We start from the raw sequence: 24747 nt of genomic DNA, 5'->3' as shown, positions 1-24747 counted from the left end.
AAATCTCAAGAAGAGACCTAAACAAACAATATAATGGTCCTACTAACAAAACCGGACACAGCTGAGTCTTAGTTTTGTAAAAAGAACACTATGAATCTGTGACCTGTTCTTAAGGGTGTACATCTTACGTGCCAGGGAATTATCAGAGATTATCAAGAGACAGGGTTTAGTATTTTTTGTTGACAATAAGACAACTATAGATTAACATTACCTTTATATTATCATTATATTTTCCATAAAAACCCCAAACGATAAAGAAAGGTTGGGCTGACAGATGCACTGTGCTTTTGCTCACTCTTCCCTGCTATTCTGACATATATACTGCTGAAAGTTCATTAGCCAGTGGGGATAACCACCTTGCTTACCACTTACACTACACAAACAGAAACATATACAACATATTTGAAGAACACAACATAATTGGAGGCATGCTGACCCTCTGCACAATGAGTGGTGATGTGCCATCCATTTACACTCCAACCTTGCAACTTTCTCTGGTACTGTAAAGTACCAGGTACTGGGGTGGGGGGTGAGAGAGAGAAGGAAGCGAGAGGAAAGCATAACCTCAGGCTAGCGGGTAAAAGCATTTAGCAGTACAAACAGAAAACGGATGAAGAACTGCGCCAACGGGCTGCTGACTTAACACAGTGTAAAGGAAGGAAAGAGAGAAGCGAAACAAGAGGAGTGGGGGGGAATACCGTGGGCTGAAGACAATCCAACAGTATTCTTCAGGGATGAACACAGCATGGAGTCTACACTCACTCTGAAAGTATGCACATTTACATCCTTTCCACACACACACACACACACACACACACACACACACACACACACACACACACACACACACACACACACACACACACACACACACACACACACGCCTCAGTGAGTTTAATTTACAGAGGTATTCTGTCAGCTGGTGTGTAAACTATTTGGGACAGAGGGCACATAGTCTCTTGCTCTTCTTGGGTCTTATGACCTGCAGCAGTTGATAGTCTTATGATTTGATGGAGCAGAACAATGCCAGGGTAAAAAAAATAATACTAATTTGCTTTGCCTATAACAGCGAAAAGTGAATCAAGAACTTCCAGAATCTGCTCAGTAATTTTCCACCCTGCAAGAATCATGCAGATCTGGTTAAAAAGTAATACTGTATGCCACACTGCAAAAATTCTTCTTCTTAAACTACGCAGGGGGAAATAGAAGATTGTGCATGTTTGTCGTAATGTGAGGCAGAAACAGCAAAAGCCTTGTGAGAGTTGAACGCTGTGAATTTTTTTCTCAGTGCAACAGAGGATAGAAGGTTGGTGCATTGAATGCAGCTGACAACTGAATGTGTGAAAACACTGTTCATGTGTGTATTGTGTGTGTGTCATGCATGTTCCTACTAAACTAGTGAGTCCTACACACATGTATGAGGTGAAAACATGTCTGTTGGGACTGTGGATTCATTCCTGACAGGAGAGAAGAAATGTGTCACCCTCAAGTGATATTAAGAGTGTTTACAGTTCATGCATGTGGACTCGGATGTGTTTCAGTAATGGAATGCTTAGGGGTGTGGGAGGGGAATAGATTCTTAGATGCATCGCGATTCTCTCTTGCAGAATACTCAATAATTGGAAATTTAAAACTCAATTCTTAACGTCATGATTCTGTGACACCGGGCTGTCCATTCCTTACCGCTGCCCCTGAACGCAGCATACGTAATACACGTTTGTCTTGTTTAAGTTCTAAGCTAGGCTGAATATTTTTGTATGAGAGCTGAATGCTCATTGCTTATAACAGGGGGATCTGTTTGAAGAGAAGTCTATATTGTTAATTTGTGAATAAAGGCAGTTTTTTATGTCAAGTGACTCAGAACATGCTGAATTATGTGTTTTTTTTACCAGGATGCTGCTGCAGGCCCAATTTCTTTTCTATTCTTTAATAAAAGATAATGGAAGTAAATTAATCTGTTTTTGTTCATTATGAATCATTACAAATATGCAGTGTTTTTTTTTTCTTTTTAAAAAGCAGATAGTCACAGTGAGAAAAAACTAATCATGTATAGAAAAATTTTGATGCATCAAGATGAATCCATAATCGTTATATAATCCCAAAAAAACATTTTCTCAGACTTTACATTTCATAAGGACATACTTCTGCCTTCACATGCTTTATAATAATTTAAACAATACAATCATTGGATGCAGCTGTGTGCACTGTTCACTGTGCTCAGTGTCAACTGGTGTGTGAGGTCCTTACCTTGTTAGGCTGACTGAAGAAGGGATTACCAGCACAGCGCTGGTTGATGACGTCTCTGATCAGGTGTTTTTGTCCATTGTAGGTGGTGAGGATGCTAATGCGGTCAGCAGGGTAGCCCAACAGACGCATGTACATGAACAAAGCCACAGAATACTCTGCCTCCGCCAGGTTCTTGACAGCAAGGAGAAAAGGAGAGGAAAGATTAATATTATCATATTTAAAATATACAGTATTGTACACAAGTAATGAGAGAAGGGGGAAAAAATGTAATTAAAAAGCTATTGTCCATCAATACAGTAAATTTGTAGTGAATCAAAGCCCAAACACATGGGTCTCTCTTCCTATCAGCAAACCCAGGGGTGTCTGCTGCGTTTGACACCTTGCTGTTCCCATTGTCTTTTCCTTTAACATCATGCTCTAGCCCTTTCTCGCCTGCCAAATGTTTCACTTTTTAGCCAGATAAAAGCCTACTCATTCATGTATGAGTAACCATCTGATTTGGGTTGGAATTAATTGCCTCAGACAAAGCTCAATACCACCACAAGCCAGGCTGGGACAAAATGTCCAAATCTAGGAACCCCTGCATAGACATGAGGAGGGTGAGTGGCATATCTCTAATGTGGCATTGATATTCATTAAGCAGGGAATAGCTGGTTGTGTTTTTAGAAATGTGACAAACGGCTGCATCATCAACAGTTTTATTACTCAGTCTGATAGCAAAATGTAACTAGAAAAAGCAGGACGTTCAAAAATAGCTACTGGTAGTTGTTTCACGATTCTATATAAAAATGATTGTTACAGAAATATATATATTCAAAGAAACACACACAAATAAAACAACAACGCGGCCTTTAACATCACACCAAATGGCCAGCCCTAGAACAACAAAACAAGATCTTGTTCTCCAAATGTGACCAAATTGAAAGGCCAATGTTGCATGCATCATTCACATACTATGCAACCAACAGATTCCTCAGCATGTGCATGCTGGCTCCAAAGCTACACTCTTGTTTTTCAAATGTGACCAAAAAAAGAAAAAAGGCAACAGTATGCATTATTCATCCAGTTTCAATTAAGCCTGGACTGCAGCCTCACATCTTTTGATAATAATTTATGCAGCTTCATCAACAGTTCCTGATCCAGCTGCACTGGAGTCAACACATCAAAACAGTGATAGCCTTTGTTCTTCTTTCCCTAATAATGGTCTCCAAATGACACAAATTCAGAACTTTAATGGCCAAACCATGTTTCTACTGACAGAAATGTTTTATTCAAATGTGGCAGTTAATGTTAGGTATGAGTTGGTGTTTTTTTTTTTTTTTTTAAAGTAAAAATCTTTAACATTTATCGACAAAATGTCATAAACCACGATGACATCTACATGTCAGATTATTAATCCAAATGATGAAACGTGCTCCGTGGTCTTGCTGTATTCATTGTGGTCCCTACTGTTTGGTTCCTTGTTAAACATGATTTAGTTTAGTACATCATATTAAGGATGTGAAGAACCCAGTTGATATTTAGTATAGTAACATTTAATTTCAATTGTGCGTCTGAATACAGCAAAAAATTCTAATGAGGCAGCGTTACAATTTGACTGCAGAGCAAAAATCGAGATGAACAACAAGGGGAGAGAGGATAACAAATTGTGGTGTAGATACAAACACATAAGAGGTAATCAGAGTAATAAATCAGTCAACCTGAGAGTAAAGCCCACAATGCTTTCTGCTCTTACAAAATTTTAAATGTTGCTTGTGAAGCAGAAAAGCTTTGACTAACAAGCATAGTGGCTGAGAAAAGGCATTTTCTAACAACAGAGGATGTGGCTTTAGATACGCATCTTACCCTTTATGAGCCATTTGACAACTTGGGAAGTACCATCAACGGGCGGAGACTCTGTATAGAAAGTGCTTTAACAAATGAGGCGAAGAAGAAAAGCAGACCCACCGACTGTGAAGTGTGTGTGTGAGCGCACACACACTTATTTGTGTATGTGATGGGTGTGCATGGTTGTGGCAGTGTTTGTTCAGCTGTGACAGACATCCAGCATGCTCTGGATACAATTGCTTCTCTAGTGTCCAATTTATTCGTTCTGCTTTCTAGGAAAGTGCATGAATGTGTGCGAGTGTTTGTGCATGCATGTGTGTGCATATGGCATAGTGAGTGATTGCGGAAATTCCCCTCGAGGGGCCTGAAAATGGCAACAGGCAAATGGAGTTGAGGTTCATGTGACCTGGTGCCTCGAGAAGTGCACATGGTCTGGATTTAAGAAAAACAAAAGGCTTCAGGGACATGAGCATGCACAGTGTTGAAGCACAGAGATATGTTCATTGGCCATGAGCTTATAAACAAATCAGTGTCTCAACTGATAGAATTAGTATGTATTGTAATCATCAGACAATTTACTTTTGCTTGTCAAGTGCTGCTGGCTTTTTGACAACTACAAACTCTGTTGTGTCCTCTAAATTGTTGTTTAACAACTATTCTAGTTTTAGCTTCCAAACCTTTATTAAAAAGGAACACAGTTTTTCAGAACCACTAATAGCATAACAAAGTAGCATAACACAGCAACATTTGGGCTTCTGTGCTGGTGCGGTTTTTTTGTTTACATATCCCTATCAACCCTGCTCTATGAGGAAACACAATCTGGCTCCTGGTGTGAAGGACAAACCACCGGTCTGTGCTGGACAGCCAGTGCTAGCTGCAGACTAGACAGGGTTATGAATATATCATATGGACCGGTAGCTAAACCATTAAAATTTTAAAATGAATGAACTGCTGTACAACAACCGATTCAGAGGAAATGGAGGTTTGGGAGGAGTGTGGTTCTCTGCTCTGGTGGAACTAAGTGTGCATGAGTGTGTATCCATGTAAAGAAGTGTATAAACTGCCACACAACTATTTCTGCTGTTCTAAGATTGTGTATGTACCTGTGCTACAGTCATACTGAATACCGGTGTATGAGTGTTCACAGTTGTCACACTATTCAATTCCAGTTTTGTTTTAGTTAATTTACACAATGCATTAACGGTTTTATTTTCTAGAAATTACCCATTTGATTTTCACGTTATTTCAGTTTTAGTCATAAGCGTCCTTAACAGAGATATTCCGCAATACTGCCATAAAGAAGACCAGCCAATACGTCGGACAAACAATTTTTGTTCAGATAGCACGACGGCATCACGGAAGCATTGGAGTTTAACACAACAGCATTGAGTGTGATCCTTGTCAATAATGGCAGGTGACCTAAGCTAAGGAACTACCAGACCTCGTTGTCTCCCTAATATGCTGACATTCTCGGGTGCTGTAGGTTAGCTGCTAATCTTTTTTTTTTCAAATCTCCCAGTGGTTGTGGGCACACAAATAACACGCAATCAAAACATCACACCCGTTCAGCAGTGCCGGCTGGCCCTTTCAAAGATGTCGGTTCGGTAGACTAACAGGCAGACGTCCTTAGTACAAATAACAGTTGTACCGTGTGTGTATTTGTGTTCTGTGGTGTGCACTACTACTGACCTGGTAGAAGTAAGGGTTGGGCTCGGATTCTCCCACCCCATTGAAGTCCTCCACGTTAATTAGCTGGAAGTCCATGGTCAGGCCAGGGTTTGGCACCTGGAACTCAGGCAGTAGCTGCACATGAGGCAGGTTCCCCAGGTGTTTGTAGCGCCAGTTGTACAGGTTACATAAGCTGTGGGAGAAGAGGACAGACGCACAGTAAGTCACACTGTAATGTCCTGTTTGTGAGGAGACAGTACCAATCACTAAGATAGGGAATCCTTTGTGAAAGTAAGTTGGTCAAAACAGACAGCTTTATGTTCTGTACAGGTTGACCCACCTTGCACGAGCACGGCCCTGTGCATCCAGATCTATAGTGGGCACTCCCAGGCGCACAAATCGGGTAAAGAGAGACTGCTCCATGTTGGAGTACTTCTGGAAGGCCATGTTCTTGATAACAGGGGGCAACTGATGGTGGTCTCCAATCATGATCCAACGTTTCAGCCTGCTGTAGCCATCCTCTGGGTTCTGTAAAGAGGGGAAGATGGTAGTAAGAACATCGGGTACAGAGAACACCTAAATGTAATACAGGGGTCCGTAATACCCTCAATAAAAAAAATTATCTTTTCCATTTTACCCAGTATAGGTAGAAAAATGTATTATGTTTACCGTTGATCTGCAAAGGTGGGTGTATTAGCTGCATGAATTGAAATCCAACCTATAAAGTCTAAAATGTCCAATTCTGGTGTACTACAACTACTTCATGTTGTTGACCTTCATTAAATATTGTTCTGTTTAATGACTTGACAATATTATAGAGTCTATGTGAAATCAGATCTTCAGCAGAGAAAAACAAGTACCGGAGGGCAATGAAGCATGAAGGGCCTGTACAGTCTACCTCATGCTGCCAGGTTTTGCTAATTAGATGTGTTATTTGGAGCTTGACCTCAGACAAATCTGATATACAACCATTGCTGCTCAAGAGTTTATTTAATCACTAAAATCACTGATAAGAGTTGAATGATTGGATAATGAATGGGAAGGAAAGGGGGGGGAGAATAAACAGTTTCTCTGTGACGTATACCTGGCAGAAGGCTTGCACTGTGAATCACTAGACAAGAGAGATAAAGAGAGGAGATTTGGCGAGGTTGCTGGGTGGGCTGATGTGCCTAATGGTCTCATCTGTAAACAGACATTAGCACTATCTCGGACAATTAGGCACAACTACCAAAGACAAGCACCATTACTGTGTTTGGAGTCAGTCAGACCGTAACAGAGAAAGTCAGGTGATAGAAAGCAGAATCCCGAGTAAAGGATTAAATTAGGCTTGATGTCAGAACTTATGACAGTGCTTAGGCCAGGCAGTGAGTTTTCTAGCAAGGCATGGCTGTAGTTTTTTTAAAGTCTTAGTTAAAAGCTTGTACATTATAAGTTTAAAATGTAGCACTTAGTAAGGACAGGGTTACCTGTAACAATAGGGGGATGAAGGTCTCGATCTCCAGAATCTGAGCAGCTTCTTCCATCAGGATGTTGTCATACTAATAAAAGAGAATCAGTAACTTAAACCAAGTACTTAAAGAAACTGCAGTACAAGCTTAACCAGGTTTCTGTGTGCATGTCAACCAAGAAGAGCGTACCTTAAATCCCAGCTCCACCAGGTCATGACGTTTGAGTGCAGCATGTGTGCAAGTCATGGCAATGATTTTGGCTTCCTTCACGAGCAGATACTTGGAGCGGTCCAGTCCACTTCTGAGCAGCTCAAAGGCCCTAAACTCCTACAAGATAGACAAGAGAACAGGGGAGGATCAGGAGTCAATCACTGCGCACAAAAATGTTTGGGTACGCAAAACTGCAACCTCCTACAAGTAATTAAAAACTACTTTTATAATGACCAATGGGAGGAACTTGGTAACATTAAACTTAAATAGATGTGTATTCATCTATTTGTGCATGAAGTTCAGTTTTGTTACATGCTTTACGGGGTTGTGAGGGCAAACTTAAATGGTTTTCTGACAAAATGATGGATGACTACTGTCAATGATGATGGATACGGTGATTATCTAGGGTGAAATAATCCCACCTCTGAAAGAAAAAAGGCACAGTTCAATATTGAGATACAACACCAATACATCTTTGTGTCTACCCACATATACAAATTTTAGGTGTTTGAAAAACTCAGAGACTTCACCCCAGCAAACACTGTTTCCTCTTTTCCAATGATGCAGCGTAACAGAGATCAGATAGGGCTGCTGTTCAATAACTGCAGCTTGAGAAGAACTTCAGCAAAGATTTTTTGACATGACTGGAAAATATGGGGACAGTTTTTACACAACATCTGAATCAGTTCAATATCATGGCACTGTGAAAACCACACTGTGTGCGGGGGCATGGGGAGGTGGGCATAGCACAGAAAGGGAATATGGGTAAACAGACGTGCTATTTCAGGTTGCCCCACTAGCTGTGTAGGGGTAGGGAAGGCAGAGGGGAAGGGAGGACGGAAGAAGTAGACTCGGACAGCACTGGGGTATAAATATTTTATGTGTTACTATTTTAGCATTAATATTAAACCAATCAAAACATGCAATATTGATGAGATCTATTTTTAACCCCCAGGGCTCCAGAGCGGTTGAAGGGTGAAATCGAGATGGAAAAGATTCACGGATACGGAGAAGAGAGGGAAAAGAGAGAAGAAAAAAAAAGTAAACAGCAGTAAAGATGTGGTGGGACTGCAGAGGAGGAAACAGGAGATGTCTATTCAGGAGGAACCCAGGGGGCAGATTGTGTTGCTGTCTATCCGTCTGTCTAGCAATAAAACCTTTGGATATTCCTATGACAGCTTATTCCAAACTGCTTTAACATTTGAAGAGTCAAGACAGATAAGCAAATTCAGCAGAACGTTGCTTTGTCTAACCTGCACCACAGACAGTAATACCTCTTAATGGGTGTACAGATTTCACTGCAGCATGGGTGAGGCTGAGGGAGGAGGGAGAGGTGCTGTGATGCAGTGATACAGAGAACAGCCAGATAAATCAAGGTCACCACACGTATTGGGATGTTACCTCCAGCCAATAACTTCTTTATTGCTTTTCGGAGACCTTCTTGGTGTTCCCATAAATCTGAAATGTTATCGTTATCCCTATAGAAAAAGCTGATGGGCTAAGAAGGAACGATAACACATCCAGCTGTGTGTTTGTAAGTGTGAAAACAAGTGACAGGGAGAGTAAAAAAGATAAGCAGCAATAGCCTTCATCACTTTGTTGTGCCGCTTATCTTTTCAAAGGGTTCAGCAATTAAATCTACAAATAAACAATACAGTACTGTTAAGTGTCTTATATTCACTGTAACAACTAAAGCAAAGGGACAGGTGATGATTGAAACTCAAGGGAGATGCAGAAGTGGCAAAAAGGTTGCTCATAAGCAGACACATCCACAAAAACCTGTCTTACCACCACTGTTAATCTTCAACAACATGTCACTGTGGTGGCCAGGAAGACACAGTTACTTGTGGGTGGGTGATTGTGCAACACCTGGACACACAGCTGGCATATAGTCTGTGAGTGCCGTCAAATAAAGCCTGTGTGTGTCTGCTTCAAAGAAGGAAGGGGCTATATACGTTTACCTCAAATAAGTTGGAGATGATGCCTGCTTCTGTGCCTGTTATTTGTTGCTGTATGCATTTTAATACAATGTACATTGAATTTAACAGTGATGACATTAATGACTATTAATAAAATTGCCTTATTGCACTGAAGTTACCTCCTTATGTCCCACTGGGTGTTGCTCAGCAGTGAGGGAACTACTAGCAGGTCTGTGTGTGTGTGTGTGTGTGTGTGTGTGTGTGTGAGACCTACCTCCAGCTGGGTAAAAATCTTCTTGATGTGGCGATAGCAGCCCTCTGCAATGTCCATGTCCTCTTCATATGAGCGGCCCTTGAACACAGGCTGGGGAGCATTGGAGAAGTACTTGTGGAAGGGGAAGTGTGCAGCCACAGCTTGCACCTCCACTGTCTTGCCCTGTTTAGGCCGGACTTTGCTCATGTACTCTTCCCAGCGAGATATTACCTGTAGAGGAGATAGAGCAGACACACACAGCGGTAGTGTTTAAATTTGCACAATAGCTAAACATGTGTTGTAATTAACGGTTTGATATAGCCTCTACATAAAGAAGATCACAAAGGTACTTTTTGGTATGCACGAGCCTTAACTTAGTTGATGCCGGTCTGAGGTCTAACAAAATGCGCACTATGGGTGTTCTCTGGCCAGCCTTGTATTTTCTCTATAATTATTTGACTGCAGCAGAAAACACATCAAACAGAAATGAACAAATGAGAACAGATAGCTTCACTCGTATACAGGTGCCCCTGCTGAGCACGTAATAAACCAGCTTCAACCAAACAGCGGGGTAATCGAGTTCTATAAATACCCTTATGAAAAACAACATTATGGATAATGCCAGAGGACTCAGCTTAATTGCATGTTAAGTATTTTCCTGTATGGACTATTAAGACCACCATCGAAACATTAATTATGTCTACATGTGCATTAGTATCATTTATCACTGACAGAGTTGTGAATCTGTGTCCATAAGCAGACTACTCTAACAACTTCTTGACATTTACATCTTCAAATGTCACAGAGCTACACTGTTGGCCAGTTTTCAGAGCTAAAATAAACACAAGAACTCTGCTAGAATGAAGTGTGTGTTGAGAATCCGGTCTCCACGCAACATCACATTAATAAGTAACCACAGTGGTGTGTGTGTGTGTGTGTGTGTGTGTGTGTGTGTGTGTGTGTGTGTGTGTGTGTGTGTGAACTCTGACACTAGAGCTCGGGTAACAGCCGTGGTATCCAAGTATTTGCTATGGTTTGGATTCACCAAACAACCATCTGCAATAGGGTAAAGTTTGAACTATGACCACCACAAAAAACTATGTTACTGGCATCTTTACACTGCTTTAACAGTATGGGTCTTTTGGATTTTAACTTGAACTCCCCATAATGCTGCAGTTGACAGCTACACGCTGCACTGCTTTATGTAACAACTGTCTATACTGTCTATTTTAGAACCCTTCTAAAAAAATCATGGTAATGCAAGTAAGAAATTGTCTGCAGTGGCATTTCTCCTGCAGTATGAGAGGACAATGCTAATTAGGTGACAGGAATAAATGGCAAGAGGTTCAGACTGTTTCTGGGTATTTGCAGTCTAGGCAAAAAGAGCAATGAGTCTGGAGAATGGAAACTTTAATAATGCCTGGGTTTGACTGGCATGGATATGTCTGAGGAAAAGGACAGACAATGCAGAAATCCATTCTAATTAATTCAGCGAAATATCTATTGTATCCCCTTTAATCTCCATCTCTCTTTCTCTCTCGCTATCTCTCAATCACAAAATTCAAGAATGTTTAGAGGCTTAATACTAGGACAGATTAACTGAAAAAAACCAAACATCTTGACTTTTGTAATGTTTGTTTTGCTAAAACTGTATGCAATTGCGAATGTTAAAAGGTCAATGTATACAGGTTGAGCTTAATCAAATAATAATCACAATAAGAAAGAATGCCAAGTGCAAAATCCAAAGCATAGCATATGCAACATTAGTTGAAAATTACACTATTCTAATTATCTGCATGTTGCAGAAACATTGACACACACACGCACGCACGCACGCACGCACGCACGCACGCACGCACGCACGCACGCACGCACGCACTTACCTGATAGAGGTAGAAGTGTCCAGCAGTCTCACAGGTGTAAGAAACATCGCCTGGGACATCCAAGCTCTCCTGTAACCTCCCCACTTCTCTGAGGAGCTCAAGTCTTCTTGCTAAGACATAGTTTACTCGGCCATACCTTGAGACAAAGAGCACAGCATAGTTAGTCAACAATCTAAACAGTTAACCTTTTTGTATAGGGACAGACAGACAAAAGATTAATATTTAAGGTTAAACCAGCTGTTTATAGAATGCATAATCCGATCACGGTCTCATTTCAAAAAGACACCGACTGTTCCACTCCCTCTGAGCCACAGTTAGTCCATCTATTAATCTGTGAATGGATTAATAGAACAGAGTTAATATTGATTATGTAATAGTTGAGTTGCAATTGCAAGCAGGTGACTGAATAGTTGAGTTGCAATTGCAAGGCAGGTCGTCTGAGAACATACTTTAACAGGCTAAAATATGTAAAATATACTGTAAATATGACCCAATGGAGTATAGAAGTATAAAGAGAGCAATGACTATCCTTGCATGTAAACACGGTTTGTTTAGGTTCAATCGAGCATCCTATTGTGCATCCAAACAATACTGCTTAAAAGCAACTAGGTGGCAACTCGACAAGCGGAATGCACAGGAAGACAGGAAGTGGGAGGGGTCACGGGGTAATACTAGAGGTGAACTCTATTTTTAGACCCTCTGCAAAGATCCTCAGTCAGCAGACGACTCAAAGACAGTCACAGTGGTCTCCCTGTTTGGCCTGAATAAAATTAAATAAAAATGGGGAGTGACCTTGCTTTCCAGGAGGACGGACCTGTAATTAATTCAGCTACTGAGAATCCAGTATAGATACACAGGTGTGAACAACATCATTTGTCTACCAGATTGCGTGTTTCTTTGCTAAATCCCATAAATATAAAACTTACAATAGAAGCAACTGTACTTGAACCTGAATGATGATGCAGCATTTCATTTCCACCAAGAGCAAAGGTGGAATCATGACATATTTTGTCTTACCTATAAACTAATGTACAAATATAGACAACTGAACATACAACTTGGATTTACCTATACAAAAACCAACATGCACTCTCTACAATCTCATTAAAACAGCACAAAATTCATCATTCATGAAATGCAGGGAGGCATTGTTAATTGATGGTGCTGTAGCTTTCCCTTTGTTAAGCATTCGGAGGAGCACTGCCTTCCATTTTGTCATCTCATATACAGTGTTAATTAAAACTCCCTGGCTCTCTCCTCTCGCTGGTGTCAGTGGGGTGGAAGGAGTGTGGAGTCTGCATGTTGTTATGAGGCAGCTAGGCAGGCGGAAACATATTAAATGCTGCAAGCTAAAGCTCTTTTATGTCCGTGTTGCTGCATAATTTAAGAATGTAACAGAGTGCTTCCATGTGCAGACTCCAGTTCCCATACACTGTTATTCATACTACAGTCATACACTTATAGTGAGCAGCAGTCCTAGAGTATAAATGATCGACATTCATCTCAACTCCCTTCCGAGCTATAGGGTGCAATTTACTCAGTGCCATAGATGGATAAGGCAGTAATTAATAATGTAGGCTATAAGGAAACTTTAAATAGTAACAGCATAATAAATTAATTAGTAATCATTAAGACAGCTATTTATACCCAGGAGCTGGCTAAAAAGCTTTGTTAGCAAAAAATAAAAGAAGGTTCTGGCTGATTCCTCCAATATCGGTGTTAAATATAGCAGCAGTCATGTAGAAGTGTAGTAGTGTAAATGTTTTGGGTATCTTGAGATAATCTCTTTTTCACAAGTCTGTCATGAGTGCACTGCCCCCAAACTTTTCCCATATCACTATGTCTCAGTAGTAAAAACTGAGTCACCACCCTTCAAGGCATCACACACACACACACACACACACACACACACACACACACACACACACACACACACACACACACACACACACACACGGAATTACTGGGGCTTCCTTAACAGGACTCTAGTGTTTTTTGTCTGAGGCCATTTGTTCTGGGCTCTGCCACCTGTACTGTATGAAAAATAACAGTTTATGTATCCATTCCGTTACCCGCCGTCAATAACTCATTACAAAGTCTCTGATCAATGCAACTTCTTCTGAAATTGCTTCTCCAGGAAAATCTGTTTTTTTTATATATTGCACATATTATGATGTTTTTTGAATGAGATTGTTTGAGATGTATCTATGTTTAATTTGTTTGTAACAACTTGCCTCGTGTTGCTGCCTTTTTGGCCAGGTCGTTATTGTAAATGAGAACTGGTTCTCAATTGACTTATCTGGTTAAATAAAGGTAAAATAAAAATAATATGAATTATTAATTTATTGGTGTATTTATTAATTTGATTAATAGGTCTTGTTGTTGTTGTTGTTGTCGCAAACCACCAAATTGACCCACAAATTCAAATCAGTTCCTCCTCAAGTACAAGGGGACGTTTTAAAAATATAAACTTATGTATGACTTTTAGCCAGAACTGGGAAAAACTTTTCTAAAATCACGATCATAGTGAATCTACCTATGTCTCCGTACACAGCTTGTTGCCATTCTCCTACTACAAATGGGTACAAGATCCGTTCTTGTGGTCCAGAGTGGTGTTGAGAGGGTTAATCAGACAGGGATTGCCTCTGAGTGTAAGGCTGTAGGGAGAGGTCCCTTACACAGGTTGAAAGGCCTGCGAGGCCAACAATAGCTAATGAAGATAAACCAGTACCGTGGCCTGGCATATGAGAGTATCGAGTAACCCTGTTACTTTGTTGGCGCAGACCAATTATGTGTGTGGGCAGCTGGGCTGCTTTTGTATACATATGCATGTGTGTGTATGTGTGTGACACGTATGAATTCTCAATTTTCCCATTTTACATGCATTTCTATTTGTTTAGGTGCATCTATCTGTGTGTTCTCTCTCCACTTGCTGTCCTCACCTGCTGAAGTCCTTCTCAGTCTCCAGCTCCTCTTCTCCGTGGCCCAGACGCAGGAGGTGGCGCTCGTCGATGTCTAGAGCCATGATCTTTTCAAACAGCTGGTTCAAAGCCTGGTGTGGGATGAATGAGGAATTGAGTAAACATGATCAGACAAGGAAAATCCTTTCTTTGACACGTGTGTGTATTTTATCATCTATCAACGGTACTTTCACATATAAACCTGTTTCGAACTTCTGTCTCTTCTTTATAGATTTGATCCAATTCAAGGATCATTTATTGTCATTATGCAACACAAGGATGCAAAACAAAATGCAGTTGTAGCCCATTTGCAACACAAGAAAAAACATGACAAAAAATAAATAAAAAATGGTGCATTCCTGTAGAGCATTTTTTGAATTTGCATCATAAGGAATGTATACAGCAGCAACAAAAAGTTTGCAGTGCTGCAGTGAAGCATTTATCATGCTATGAAGCAAGTGCTTATTCTTGTAGGAGTAAGGAGTATAAATGCATGAGAAAAAGGTTTTCATCGTTATATCAAGCTATGCTACTAGTGACCAAGATTCCTTTTGGCTAGCTTCCACTGGTGTGAAACAGCAGAAAATCACGTAATGATTAAATACTAAAGGGGAAAAGACATGGTCACAAGGGAGCTTAAAATTAAATTTTTTGCTCTATAGTTTGAATAGAACTATCGCCTGATTAATGGGCAGTTCTGAGTACAAGCTCTAAATTCTCCAGACAGCTTAACTGTTTTTTGAGCAGGATGTTGGGAAACTTTTCAGACATCGTGGATGTGCTGAGTCAGTTTGGGTGTGTGCTGTGTGTTTGGTGGGCTAACCTGGTTTGAATGTGTGACTATGAGGGTCCTCTGCTCAGGAAAGTTGTGATAAAGATTTGAGATGATCTGAACGGCAACATCCGTCTTGCCAGTACCTGGTGGTCCAACAACCTGAAAGTTAAGAAGAAATAAATGAAAAACATTTCACAGAAAGAAGCAGAAGAGAAAATAACAATCAGAAGTTAGATCACAGTGCAAAGACCCTTCCATGGAGACACTCTATTGGTTGTGATAGCTAAGCCATGGGCATGTCAGGCTGGTGCCCCATCGATAACCATGCTCAGATATACAATGTAACAAGACTGTGGTGTTGCCTGGTATAACAAAACCCATTGACTGCACAGATGAGTCTTTCTTTCGTACTTGTCATCTGAATGCTAGTAGCCCCTCATCTGTGTATATAGGTTACCATTATAATGAGCTTCATATTTACTTATAGCATCTAATTTACAAAATAAATATTCATGAAACTAGTTGGTTTTAGTATGGGTTTCTCAGGTGAGTAATTTCAACAAAAGTAGTAAGCACATTAGATATTCCTGCATAAATCAGAAGATAATAAGCTCCTTGAATCCCCCCTAAATGAAAGCCAAGCCAGGCCAGCCGTTTGATGGTGCGTGTTTGTTATGGCTGTTAACGAACGACGTATTCCAAGAAGGAAAGTTAAAAAGGTTGAGGAGAGGAGCGCAGAAAGGCATGCATGTAGAGTTGTTTTACGACTCTGCCGATAGCCTACTTGCCATATTTACCTCGGCTAGCTGCACAATAAATAACTCAGACCCTGCTGCCAGCTTCAAATCACCACATCAGAATAGCTCTTTTGTCAACAGTGTATGTTACACTTCTCTTCAGATAACAACAGCAGGCTGAACTGACAGAGCTATGGGTGTGTGTATGAACTGGGTGTATCCCCATTGCTGTAAAATGTGTCCTTTTATGTGTGGTTGACTATTTCACTGGCAATGTCAAAATTACAGAGAGGGTCTCAGGGAAATGTGTCATCACTCTACATGAGTGATGGACATAGGGACACCATACAACAGAATATTTACTGGTGAGGGAATTCCCTTGGTGTACATCAATAAGATTGATAGTGGCAAATCTTTGGCTGATACCAGCGAGCTGGAACAGTATGCATCTGCAGTATCAGCACTCACTGGACTGGTTAGAGGTTTTGCCCAAACAGCATCACATTCCTGGATATGCATGATCATTTTATGGGGATGGGTTTATCATATAGGTCGCTCTCCCAATTACATCCACTACTTTTTCTCATGGAACTTATAGAATAAAGTCCTGCCAAATTTGAGGAAATTCCCTCCAGGCGTTCCTGAATTGTCGAGAATTGACCTGACAACCCGAAAATATAATGCGTCTGGTAACGGCAAATTTCAATACTGCCATCAATCTTCAAAGGAAAAATAGATAGCGTCACTAAACAAGTATTCCATGATTACTACTTACTTATAATTACTCATGATTCGTTGGAGTCTGTTGAAATGTATTTGTCAAATAGGTCATTTTAGATCTTGCAGATTTGCTTTGGGTGGCTTTCATTCAGTCTTGAAACTTCTGTGAGAAACGTATACAATAAACAAAAAACAAGTCCTTACCATCGTGAGTCCCGGCTGCATCCCGGCTCGAATGGCTTCAATCTGAGTAGGAGTGAACTGGATTGTATTCCTGTAAGACATGTACATGTCTGATATTAATAAATCAAGTAATTAGTCTGAGATAGCGTACAGCCTTGACAGCATAAACACATTTGTGTTCAAATGCTTCCACTAGTTGATGTTTTTTTTAAGAGATGCTCAATGCTGCAAGTTCTTTTGTTTTGTTTATTTGAGACCATCTTTAAAGATTGTTAAGTCAGGGCTTCCCCATGGACATGTTACCGCTATCCAGATTTAAATATCAAAGTGCAAATTGGAAATGCTGAAACAACACCAGATGAATCTTTAGCTTTTCATGAAGGGTAATTATTTTGTGGTGTTCTAATTAGTACAGGAATATTAAAGCCTTTTCTGTTAACCTTTAATAGCATAAAAAATTCCATCCATCTATGGTAGGCACAATAACAACCAAAATAGCACCAGATCATGACATGGCAAGTCAGAGCAGATACCATGGAGATAAGATAATCAAACAAGTCTAAAGAGTCAGGGCCAGAGAAGGGTACATATAATACGCCTCTGTGTTGTTTTGTACTGAAAATGTGTTTTGGATAGAGGTTAAGAATTTAAAGTAGAGAAGTCAAGGTTTAACCAAACACTGAACAACCTTTTGACCCAGAATCTAGTTAAATTGGGAACGGGAAGGCCTAAGTATTGGCGGTGACATCTCACCGTTTGGGCTGATTGTAAGGATATGGCCCACGGTTGGGGGTGACATAGGGCTCAACGATCAAGGATGTGTCTTCCTCTTTGTTTTCCACTTCATCATCCCCCTTTCTCTTCTTCCCTTTGTCTTCTCTGTTTGAGATGGGAAACTTGATTCTGGTAAAGGAAGATGATGGGTTAATACATGTATATTTAAACAATTGTATCTCAAATTATACAATAGCAAGTAAATCAAATATGAATGTATATCCATTCACTTTGATTATGGTGAGTCAACCTCAACAAAACATTATCATCTTTGACTTTCACCTGAAAGGGAAGACTTGCAGTTCAGGGTTCTCCTCTGTGACCTGTATGGTGTAACCAGGGAAGCACGAACGCAAATGGTCCAGGGACAGAAAGGTGTCATTGAAGTCCAATGTAGAAATCTGATTAGGCATTTTGGAGTAGTGGGCACTGCCTGGGTCACCGTAGCCTAGGATGATGTCGTGAAGCCAGTCTGGGACAACACACTCTGTGTTCATCAAGTTTCTGATGGTCTCTAAGACTGCCTAAAACAGAGACACGAAGAAATGTGGGCAATGAGCAACATCAGACAACAGACAACCATCCCACAAGAGGAGGTTTAGCTGGATAAGAATAGCTTTGTGGTGGGCTGATGGGACAGCAGGTAATTTGTATGTCTGTCAATTATATTTTAATGAACTGCAAACTGTCTAATACCCTGAGCATCAAACATTGGGGAAGGGAACGTGTTTACTTTTATCTATGTCACACATCACAGATGGAGAAGAATGTTTCTTGAATACCCATTAGTTCCTGCTCTTTTCAAATTCTTAAAAAAAGGAAACACTTCAAAATCATCTGTCATTGCTCTGGCTGTGAAAGACAGAAATGGGTGTGCGGGATTAGAAATAGCAGGTTTGACAAAGCCGTAATGAGAAGCTCTCAACTAAAAAACTGTGATAAAGAGCAAAAGGGGTTTTGTACATGATTACCATTCGGAATAAAAAAATGGAGCAAAACAACAAATTAAACAAAAGTTTCAAAGAATTGCATGGATAACTTTACTATGACCTAATGAAAACTTCAACATCTAAGACAACATCCTCATAGATTTACCTCTCTTAACAGAAGGATTCTGCTGCAGACGCCTATATGTTGTACTGACAACAAAACATGGTTATGCTTTCCTATAGAAAGCAAGCTTAGGATAGTGTACAATGTTGGCTTGCTGCCACAGGGGGATTCTTAAAGGAGAGAGACAAGTGGGGGTACATAGCAAATGAACCTCCAGTGAGGTGTGTCTCTCACTGGGGGGCCTTGAGTGGGTGGTAATCTCAGAGTTGCCCTGGTCACAACCTTACAGCTACAAAACCCAAGGGAGTATTGTATGTGCAATACATCACTCTGGGGTGGTGTTGGTGGGACCAGAGCTCAAGGTCTGAAGATAAAGTACTCAAATACAATGTACAGTGAGGGCAGATCTCTGTGCTTCAGCATGTACTCCAAACCTTGAAATTGTTCTCCTTGGGTTTGCGTCTCATGATGATGTTGAAAGTCTCATATGGGTCTTCAGTGGCACTTTGAATGCTGCTGGTCATGTCCTGTTGGTACTGGTTCGGGTCCAGCCAAACACGGAATGTTCTGGCATCTCCTCTCAACTTAGGCTTTGGGTCAGGTCCTAAATCAGAGTGGTTGGGGAGGATACGTGTTACAGCAATAGAGTAATGATAACCTTTAGAGATAAATAATTAATCTAAATTTGTATGGAAATCACTCTCACAAAGTGTTATTCAATCTAAAAAAATTAAGAAATGCAGGTATGCCAGTACAGAAAATGGCAGGGCAAAGCTTCTGAAGGACAAATTAAATATTAAAAATGAATCTAATCAGCTAATTCTAAAACCACGATTTCAATAACAATTTCCATCCTATCCTTACATCAAAAAATACAACTCTTTAAAAAGCTCTCAACCCAGCCTGCCTTGCTGCATCTATGTAATTCCTGTTCCTGAGGAGTCAGAGTACTCGGGAACAGGAATTACATGGCTGCTTGACTGACAGGTCACCGGCTTTAGGCTTACTCCCATAGGGAGCCTGTGTGGTGCAGCAAGTGCAGCTTTCACAGATGGCTAAATAAGATTATTGTATGGAGCTGCTGGGCACAGAGCAGGAGAGTGAAACTGAATCCTGTTGTGCCTCTGATGTGTGTGTCCATTCATGTGTACGCCTGTCTGTGTGCACATGTGCAGAGCTATGTGGGGATCATCAAATCCCCCTTACTAAAATGAGTCTGGGGACAGTTTAAGAGTGGAAGCTACACTCTTAATACCATGGGATAACAATGCTGATCCAAGGTGTGTGAGGATGGAATTAAAAGTTTTGAAACGGTTGTATTTAATCAATACACAATTAGATTTTAAAAGAGATGCATTGCATTTGTTTATATAACTTGCACAGAATTTGTTTGTAACGTCATATTTTACACAAATATTCTGTATTTGAGCTGCAAAACCATTTTTACAACACACCGTGTGAGTTAATTATCAGCGTCCCACAATGCACGTCTCAGTACACATCTCACCTTCACCAAGAGCCCAGTGATTCATGTCTCACCCACCACCCAGTTACCTAGAATACTACTTAGCTCTGTTGGGGATCTAAAAGTTTAACCAAGCCGACACTGGCAGGGCATGTTCCCTGGCAGCATGTCTTTTTAGAAAGCCCTGCCCTCTGCATATTTAATCCAAACAGATGAGAGAGGGGAGGGGAAAGGGTGCTTCAGTGCATGGACACATGTTCCCACAGGGGAAAAAAAAGCCATACACTTAGAATAGCAGGCCTGCAGGCTAGCTTAGGTAAACCAACCACTCAGAGGGACTGCTTTGGGCTGCAGGGAAGAACACAACACGATAAACAGAAGAGATGATGTTACTGTATAAACATAAGACCAGGGATTTGAATTTGATCTGCGGGGATTCCTCCAGTGTGGACACACACACACACACACACACACACACACACACACACACACACACACACACACACACACACACACACACACACACACACACACACACACACACACACACACACACACAAACAGACTCTCTGAGTCTTATATTTGATGACAGCTAATTTTCAAATATGGTAGCTTACAGATCAAATTTTCATGCTCAAATAATGCTAGAACACATTGTGGCCGGCTCTACCTTGTTTCAAAGATGGAGGCGGGTGTTTCCTATATGATCCATTACTGAATTCTGCAGGACAAGCACACTCCGTGTTCTCTTACAGAAGCACATCTATCCAGATACAGCCAATGCAGCTCTTCAGTTAAATCTAATAGATAAAGCAGGGGGCAGGGCCCAAAGCTCTCAGGTGTTGTTGTCGACCTCAGGTTAATGGAATGTTAATGTGAACAGGTCAGGTCTCACTGCGTCGGTCACCATGACAACACCTGTCTGACCCTTTACCGGGGTACTGTCGACAGGGATATAGAAGGTCTAATAGGTGAATGAATGTCATGTGTCCCTGGTGTGTGTGTGCGTCTGTGTGTGCAGGCAGGGGCACATATGAGCGTACCTTCTTCAATGACGCGCCCCTTGTCATCCAGCATACCCTGCACCTCGCAGCCTCTCACGTACGCCAGACCAGTCTGCTCCACAAAGGGCTGGCGCCGGTCGAAGCGTGTGCCGTAGGGCAGGTTGGGCCGCACCGTGATCAGAAAGCAAACGTCGTGCTTCCGCAGCCCTATAGGGGGAAGAGGATGGAGAGAGGAGTTAGAGAGAGAGAGAGAAGGGGGGAAAAAGGGGGGTTTTAGAGACAGAGAGGAAAGAGAAAAAGAGGACACAGGGAGAAAGAAGTAATGGGGGAGTGAGACAGAGTAGTAGTGTGGGGGATTTTGGAGACGCGAGAAACCACCCTCTCAGCAATCGCCTGATCTTTAAAACATGAAGCTCTAATTATACGATGGGGGAAGAGCTAGTGGATAGGAGGAAGTAATACTTCACTCCTCCACTGAATTACAATAAAGAAAGTAAAACCATAAAAAGCGTATAAAGAAAGTGAAGACTTCAATTTGGGATATTAGGCTAACTTTTTTTTCTCCCCACTAAAAGCATGCATTTATTTTCTACATTAATTAGTGCAATACACCATTTTTGTGTATACATATCCTATAACTTTCTCTGGAAAGCTATAGTAGTCGGCCTGCCGAAAGCTTTATTGTACTTTCTATGTTCCCAGTGAATCAATGTCTTTCAAGGCTGACAAGCTCCTGTTAACATTATCTACAGTGCCCTTATCCGCCACACAGAGAGATGAAGAGAAAAACGATCAGAAAATAAAACAAAGATGCTCAGGCTACGCAGACATAACATGCCTTTAGAGACATGAGGTAAGTAAGGGTCATGAGTCAAGGCCCAGTGGGATGGAATAGAGTGTGTGGTGAGAGATGACTTTAACGACGTTATAAACTGCTTACTAGTACTGCTAGAAGACACAATACGAGAGAAAAAGAGGAAAGGAAAAGGTGTAGCAAGGGAAAATGAAAGAGGAGAGTAATGATCTATAATAGTCATAAGGTGTATGGGGATCAATCTTTTTTTTGTTCATTCTCCCTTCCCATTAAAACATTGTGGGATAGCTAGATTGGCATAAGTAATATGAAGGGTGCAAAGACAAATATTAGAAGTGCTTAAAACATATCAAAGATTTGGCCAAAATGATTTACCAATGATGGAGAGACACAAACACACTAATACCTTCCCACTCGTGCTTGATATGATCCTGCACATTAAGGTTAACAGTGACGTCAGCTCGCACACGGGAAGGCCAGCTCTCTCCAATATTAGGCTTGGCAACCTCTACTATGGAGAAAGAGGTGATCGTCTGAGCCATCCTGGCCCAGCCCCCAAACACCACTCCACCGTACTCTGATTGCCTGCATAGAGGGACAGACACAACAAGAAGTTAGACAGGTGCTGTGGGCTGTTGTCAAGATTGAAATCAGTTGGATTTAGGGCAGCGCATGGCACCACTGCTTACTTATTTACTTTTGCAGGAACAACAAACAAGTTGCTACATCACTTGACATAATGGGAGCACGTAGTATGTTAAGCAACGGGGTTCCAAATATGGTGTACCAAAATGTCACAGTCTTTTAATAAAATATTATCAATGTGCAATGCCACCTTGTGAGAGGTAGACGGAGGATAAGAATCGTCATTCATTGATGTGAAAAGACAAAGTGTGCAGCAGCAGATTTAACGGTAGACATTTGTTCTACTTAGGAAGAAAAAGAAACCTGAGATGCTAATCAGTGTGTGAGAATACAGTTCAAAATCAATACTGAAGATTTGAGTATGAGACAAAGACATCTTTGAGTCTTTTTTATAAAATGTGAGGGATTAAAAAATGTGTAGCAAAAAAATAAATAAAAAAATTCTGGATAAAGTTTCCCTCTAGTCCACAGAATTGAGGACATCTCACCATGGTTTCATACGCCACACCACATCCTCAATGTCCTGCCTGATCTCATAGGTGGACTCCAGACGAAAGAGGTTGAAGTTCCTTAACAGGTAGTCATGGAGGGTCAGGAACTGGAGATTCAGCTTAGGTAGTGCAAGACAGCCTGAAAAGACAAACGAATGAACAGACAAGCAGAGTGAACAATAATCCAAATATGTGTGTGATTACACACACAGACTTACAATTAGTCAATATCAGGTCATCATAATTTCTATACAATTACAAAATGACCAATATTATATGTAGCTACCTCTGTAATATGCAAATTATTGCCTCTACACAAATTAGTGAATGTCTTCATGTTACAGCTTAAGTAACATGCTTTCACACATGCAACACACACCTTCGCCTGAGTAGTACTCCGTTGGGACAATGTTCTCATCCCAGATTATTTTCTCTGTTGGATAAAGAGGCATCTGGTTGAGTTGCTCAATCTGAGAGATTCTGCGCTCATGACGGGACACCTGTGAGAGAGAGAGAGACAAAGAGACAAACGGAGAGAAAATGGGTTAATAAAGAAATGGTCCTCTGCCCCTTTGGCTCAATGTCTAGGACAATTAGCTTCTCGCTTACTAGAAGACAGACCTCATCAAATCTGTTACATCATTCCCAAGGTAAACGTCTAGCTTAACTAAAGCTTTTTATTAGCCAGTGTGTATTAAAATGTGTGCGCTTGAAAATGAGCATTAAAGTAAAGGCTACGTTAAGGGCGGATCAAACCAGGATATCATATTTGTTAACATGTGTTGATGTCTAGATGGACTGCCAGCATCGTCATACCTTGAAGGACTCAATCAATAGCAACATAGGATTATGCAGGTATGATTTGAAAGATGATCAACACATATGAATGTTGAATGCATTTAGTAGTTATGATGTCACTGGTTATTTTCTTATGCATACACTCGGGCTGAGTCTGAATCAGTGAGTCTAAAACCCGAAAGACATTTAGTTTACAAATTTATAAAACAAAGACAGGCAGCAAATTCTCTAACTTGAGAAGCTGAAAACAGATCACGTTTGCTTCAAAAATGACAAACATTTAATCAATAGTCAAAATAGCTTTCGCTTCATTTTCTGTTGATCGACTAATAGTTAATCGACAAATCGTTTAACCTTCAGCACCGGTGCTGCTATGGTTTTGTGTTTGCATTTTGCTATTGTGTTCCTACTCTTCTGGGGGGAAAAGCATTAATTATTTACTATGTCAAGGGTAGTGATGCTTCGTTGAGAATACCAACCAACTCATCTGTTCCACCAGAGGAAGTAAACGGCCTAAACTAGCCTAAAGATTGGTGCTGCCTCTCAAAGAGAATGCTTTCTCATCCTCAAACATATTTATAAATATGTTCTCTGCAGCAAGTATGATTATTTTGCTCCCGTGTTGCAGAGTTCTGGTCCTGGGGCCCTTTCCTCTTAAACCCACTCTGTCAGAGATGTCGGTTGTTGGGGGCAACCTCAGGCACAAACAAATGAGTCCCCCGACATCGTCTTCTACATCAATCTAATCAGATAATTATGAAACGGCTATTCTCCATCACTTCCCGGAGAGGACCCAGGAAGGGTCTGAGTGGGTAATTATGAGTAACCGCAGGACAGCCTTGAAACACCCACTTTGATGAAATGGTCTACAGC

At 40.9% G+C, this 24747-nt stretch overlaps 1 protein-coding gene across 1 annotated transcript in view; it reads right to left on the bottom strand.

Moving 5' to 3' along the window:
- The window catches only part of aqr (aquarius intron-binding spliceosomal factor), a 45760-nt gene that overhangs the window by 10158 nt on the left and 10855 nt on the right, over positions 1-24747 (bottom strand). Inside the window, exons 16-32 of the mRNA XM_068717874.1 lie at positions 23456-23576; positions 23074-23215; positions 22347-22525; positions 21166-21333; positions 19092-19261; positions 17887-18128; positions 17584-17733; positions 16852-16921; positions 15239-15349; positions 14398-14507; positions 11456-11591; positions 9594-9803; positions 7380-7517; positions 7209-7280; positions 6083-6270; positions 5764-5935; positions 2248-2418 (exon numbers count right to left, since the gene is read on the bottom strand). Of these exons, the coding sequence (XP_068573975.1) occupies positions 2248-2418; positions 5764-5935; positions 6083-6270; positions 7209-7280; positions 7380-7517; positions 9594-9803; positions 11456-11591; positions 14398-14507; positions 15239-15349; positions 16852-16921; positions 17584-17733; positions 17887-18128; positions 19092-19261; positions 21166-21333; positions 22347-22525; positions 23074-23215; positions 23456-23576 (2550 nt within the window). The remainder of the gene's footprint in view (positions 1-2247; positions 2419-5763; positions 5936-6082; positions 6271-7208; positions 7281-7379; positions 7518-9593; positions 9804-11455; positions 11592-14397; positions 14508-15238; positions 15350-16851; positions 16922-17583; positions 17734-17886; positions 18129-19091; positions 19262-21165; positions 21334-22346; positions 22526-23073; positions 23216-23455; positions 23577-24747) is intronic.

The sequence above is a fragment of the Cebidichthys violaceus genome, unplaced genomic scaffold (assembly GCF_023349555.1).
Source record: "Cebidichthys violaceus isolate CVI_PGR_0920_01 unplaced genomic scaffold, fCebVio1.0.p SCAF_22, whole genome shotgun sequence".
NCBI classification, from domain to species: Eukaryota; Metazoa; Chordata; class Actinopteri; order Perciformes; family Stichaeidae; genus Cebidichthys; species Cebidichthys violaceus.
The sequence above is the reverse complement of the archived record's forward strand: the minus strand, read 5'-3'. Positions and strand labels throughout refer to the sequence as shown.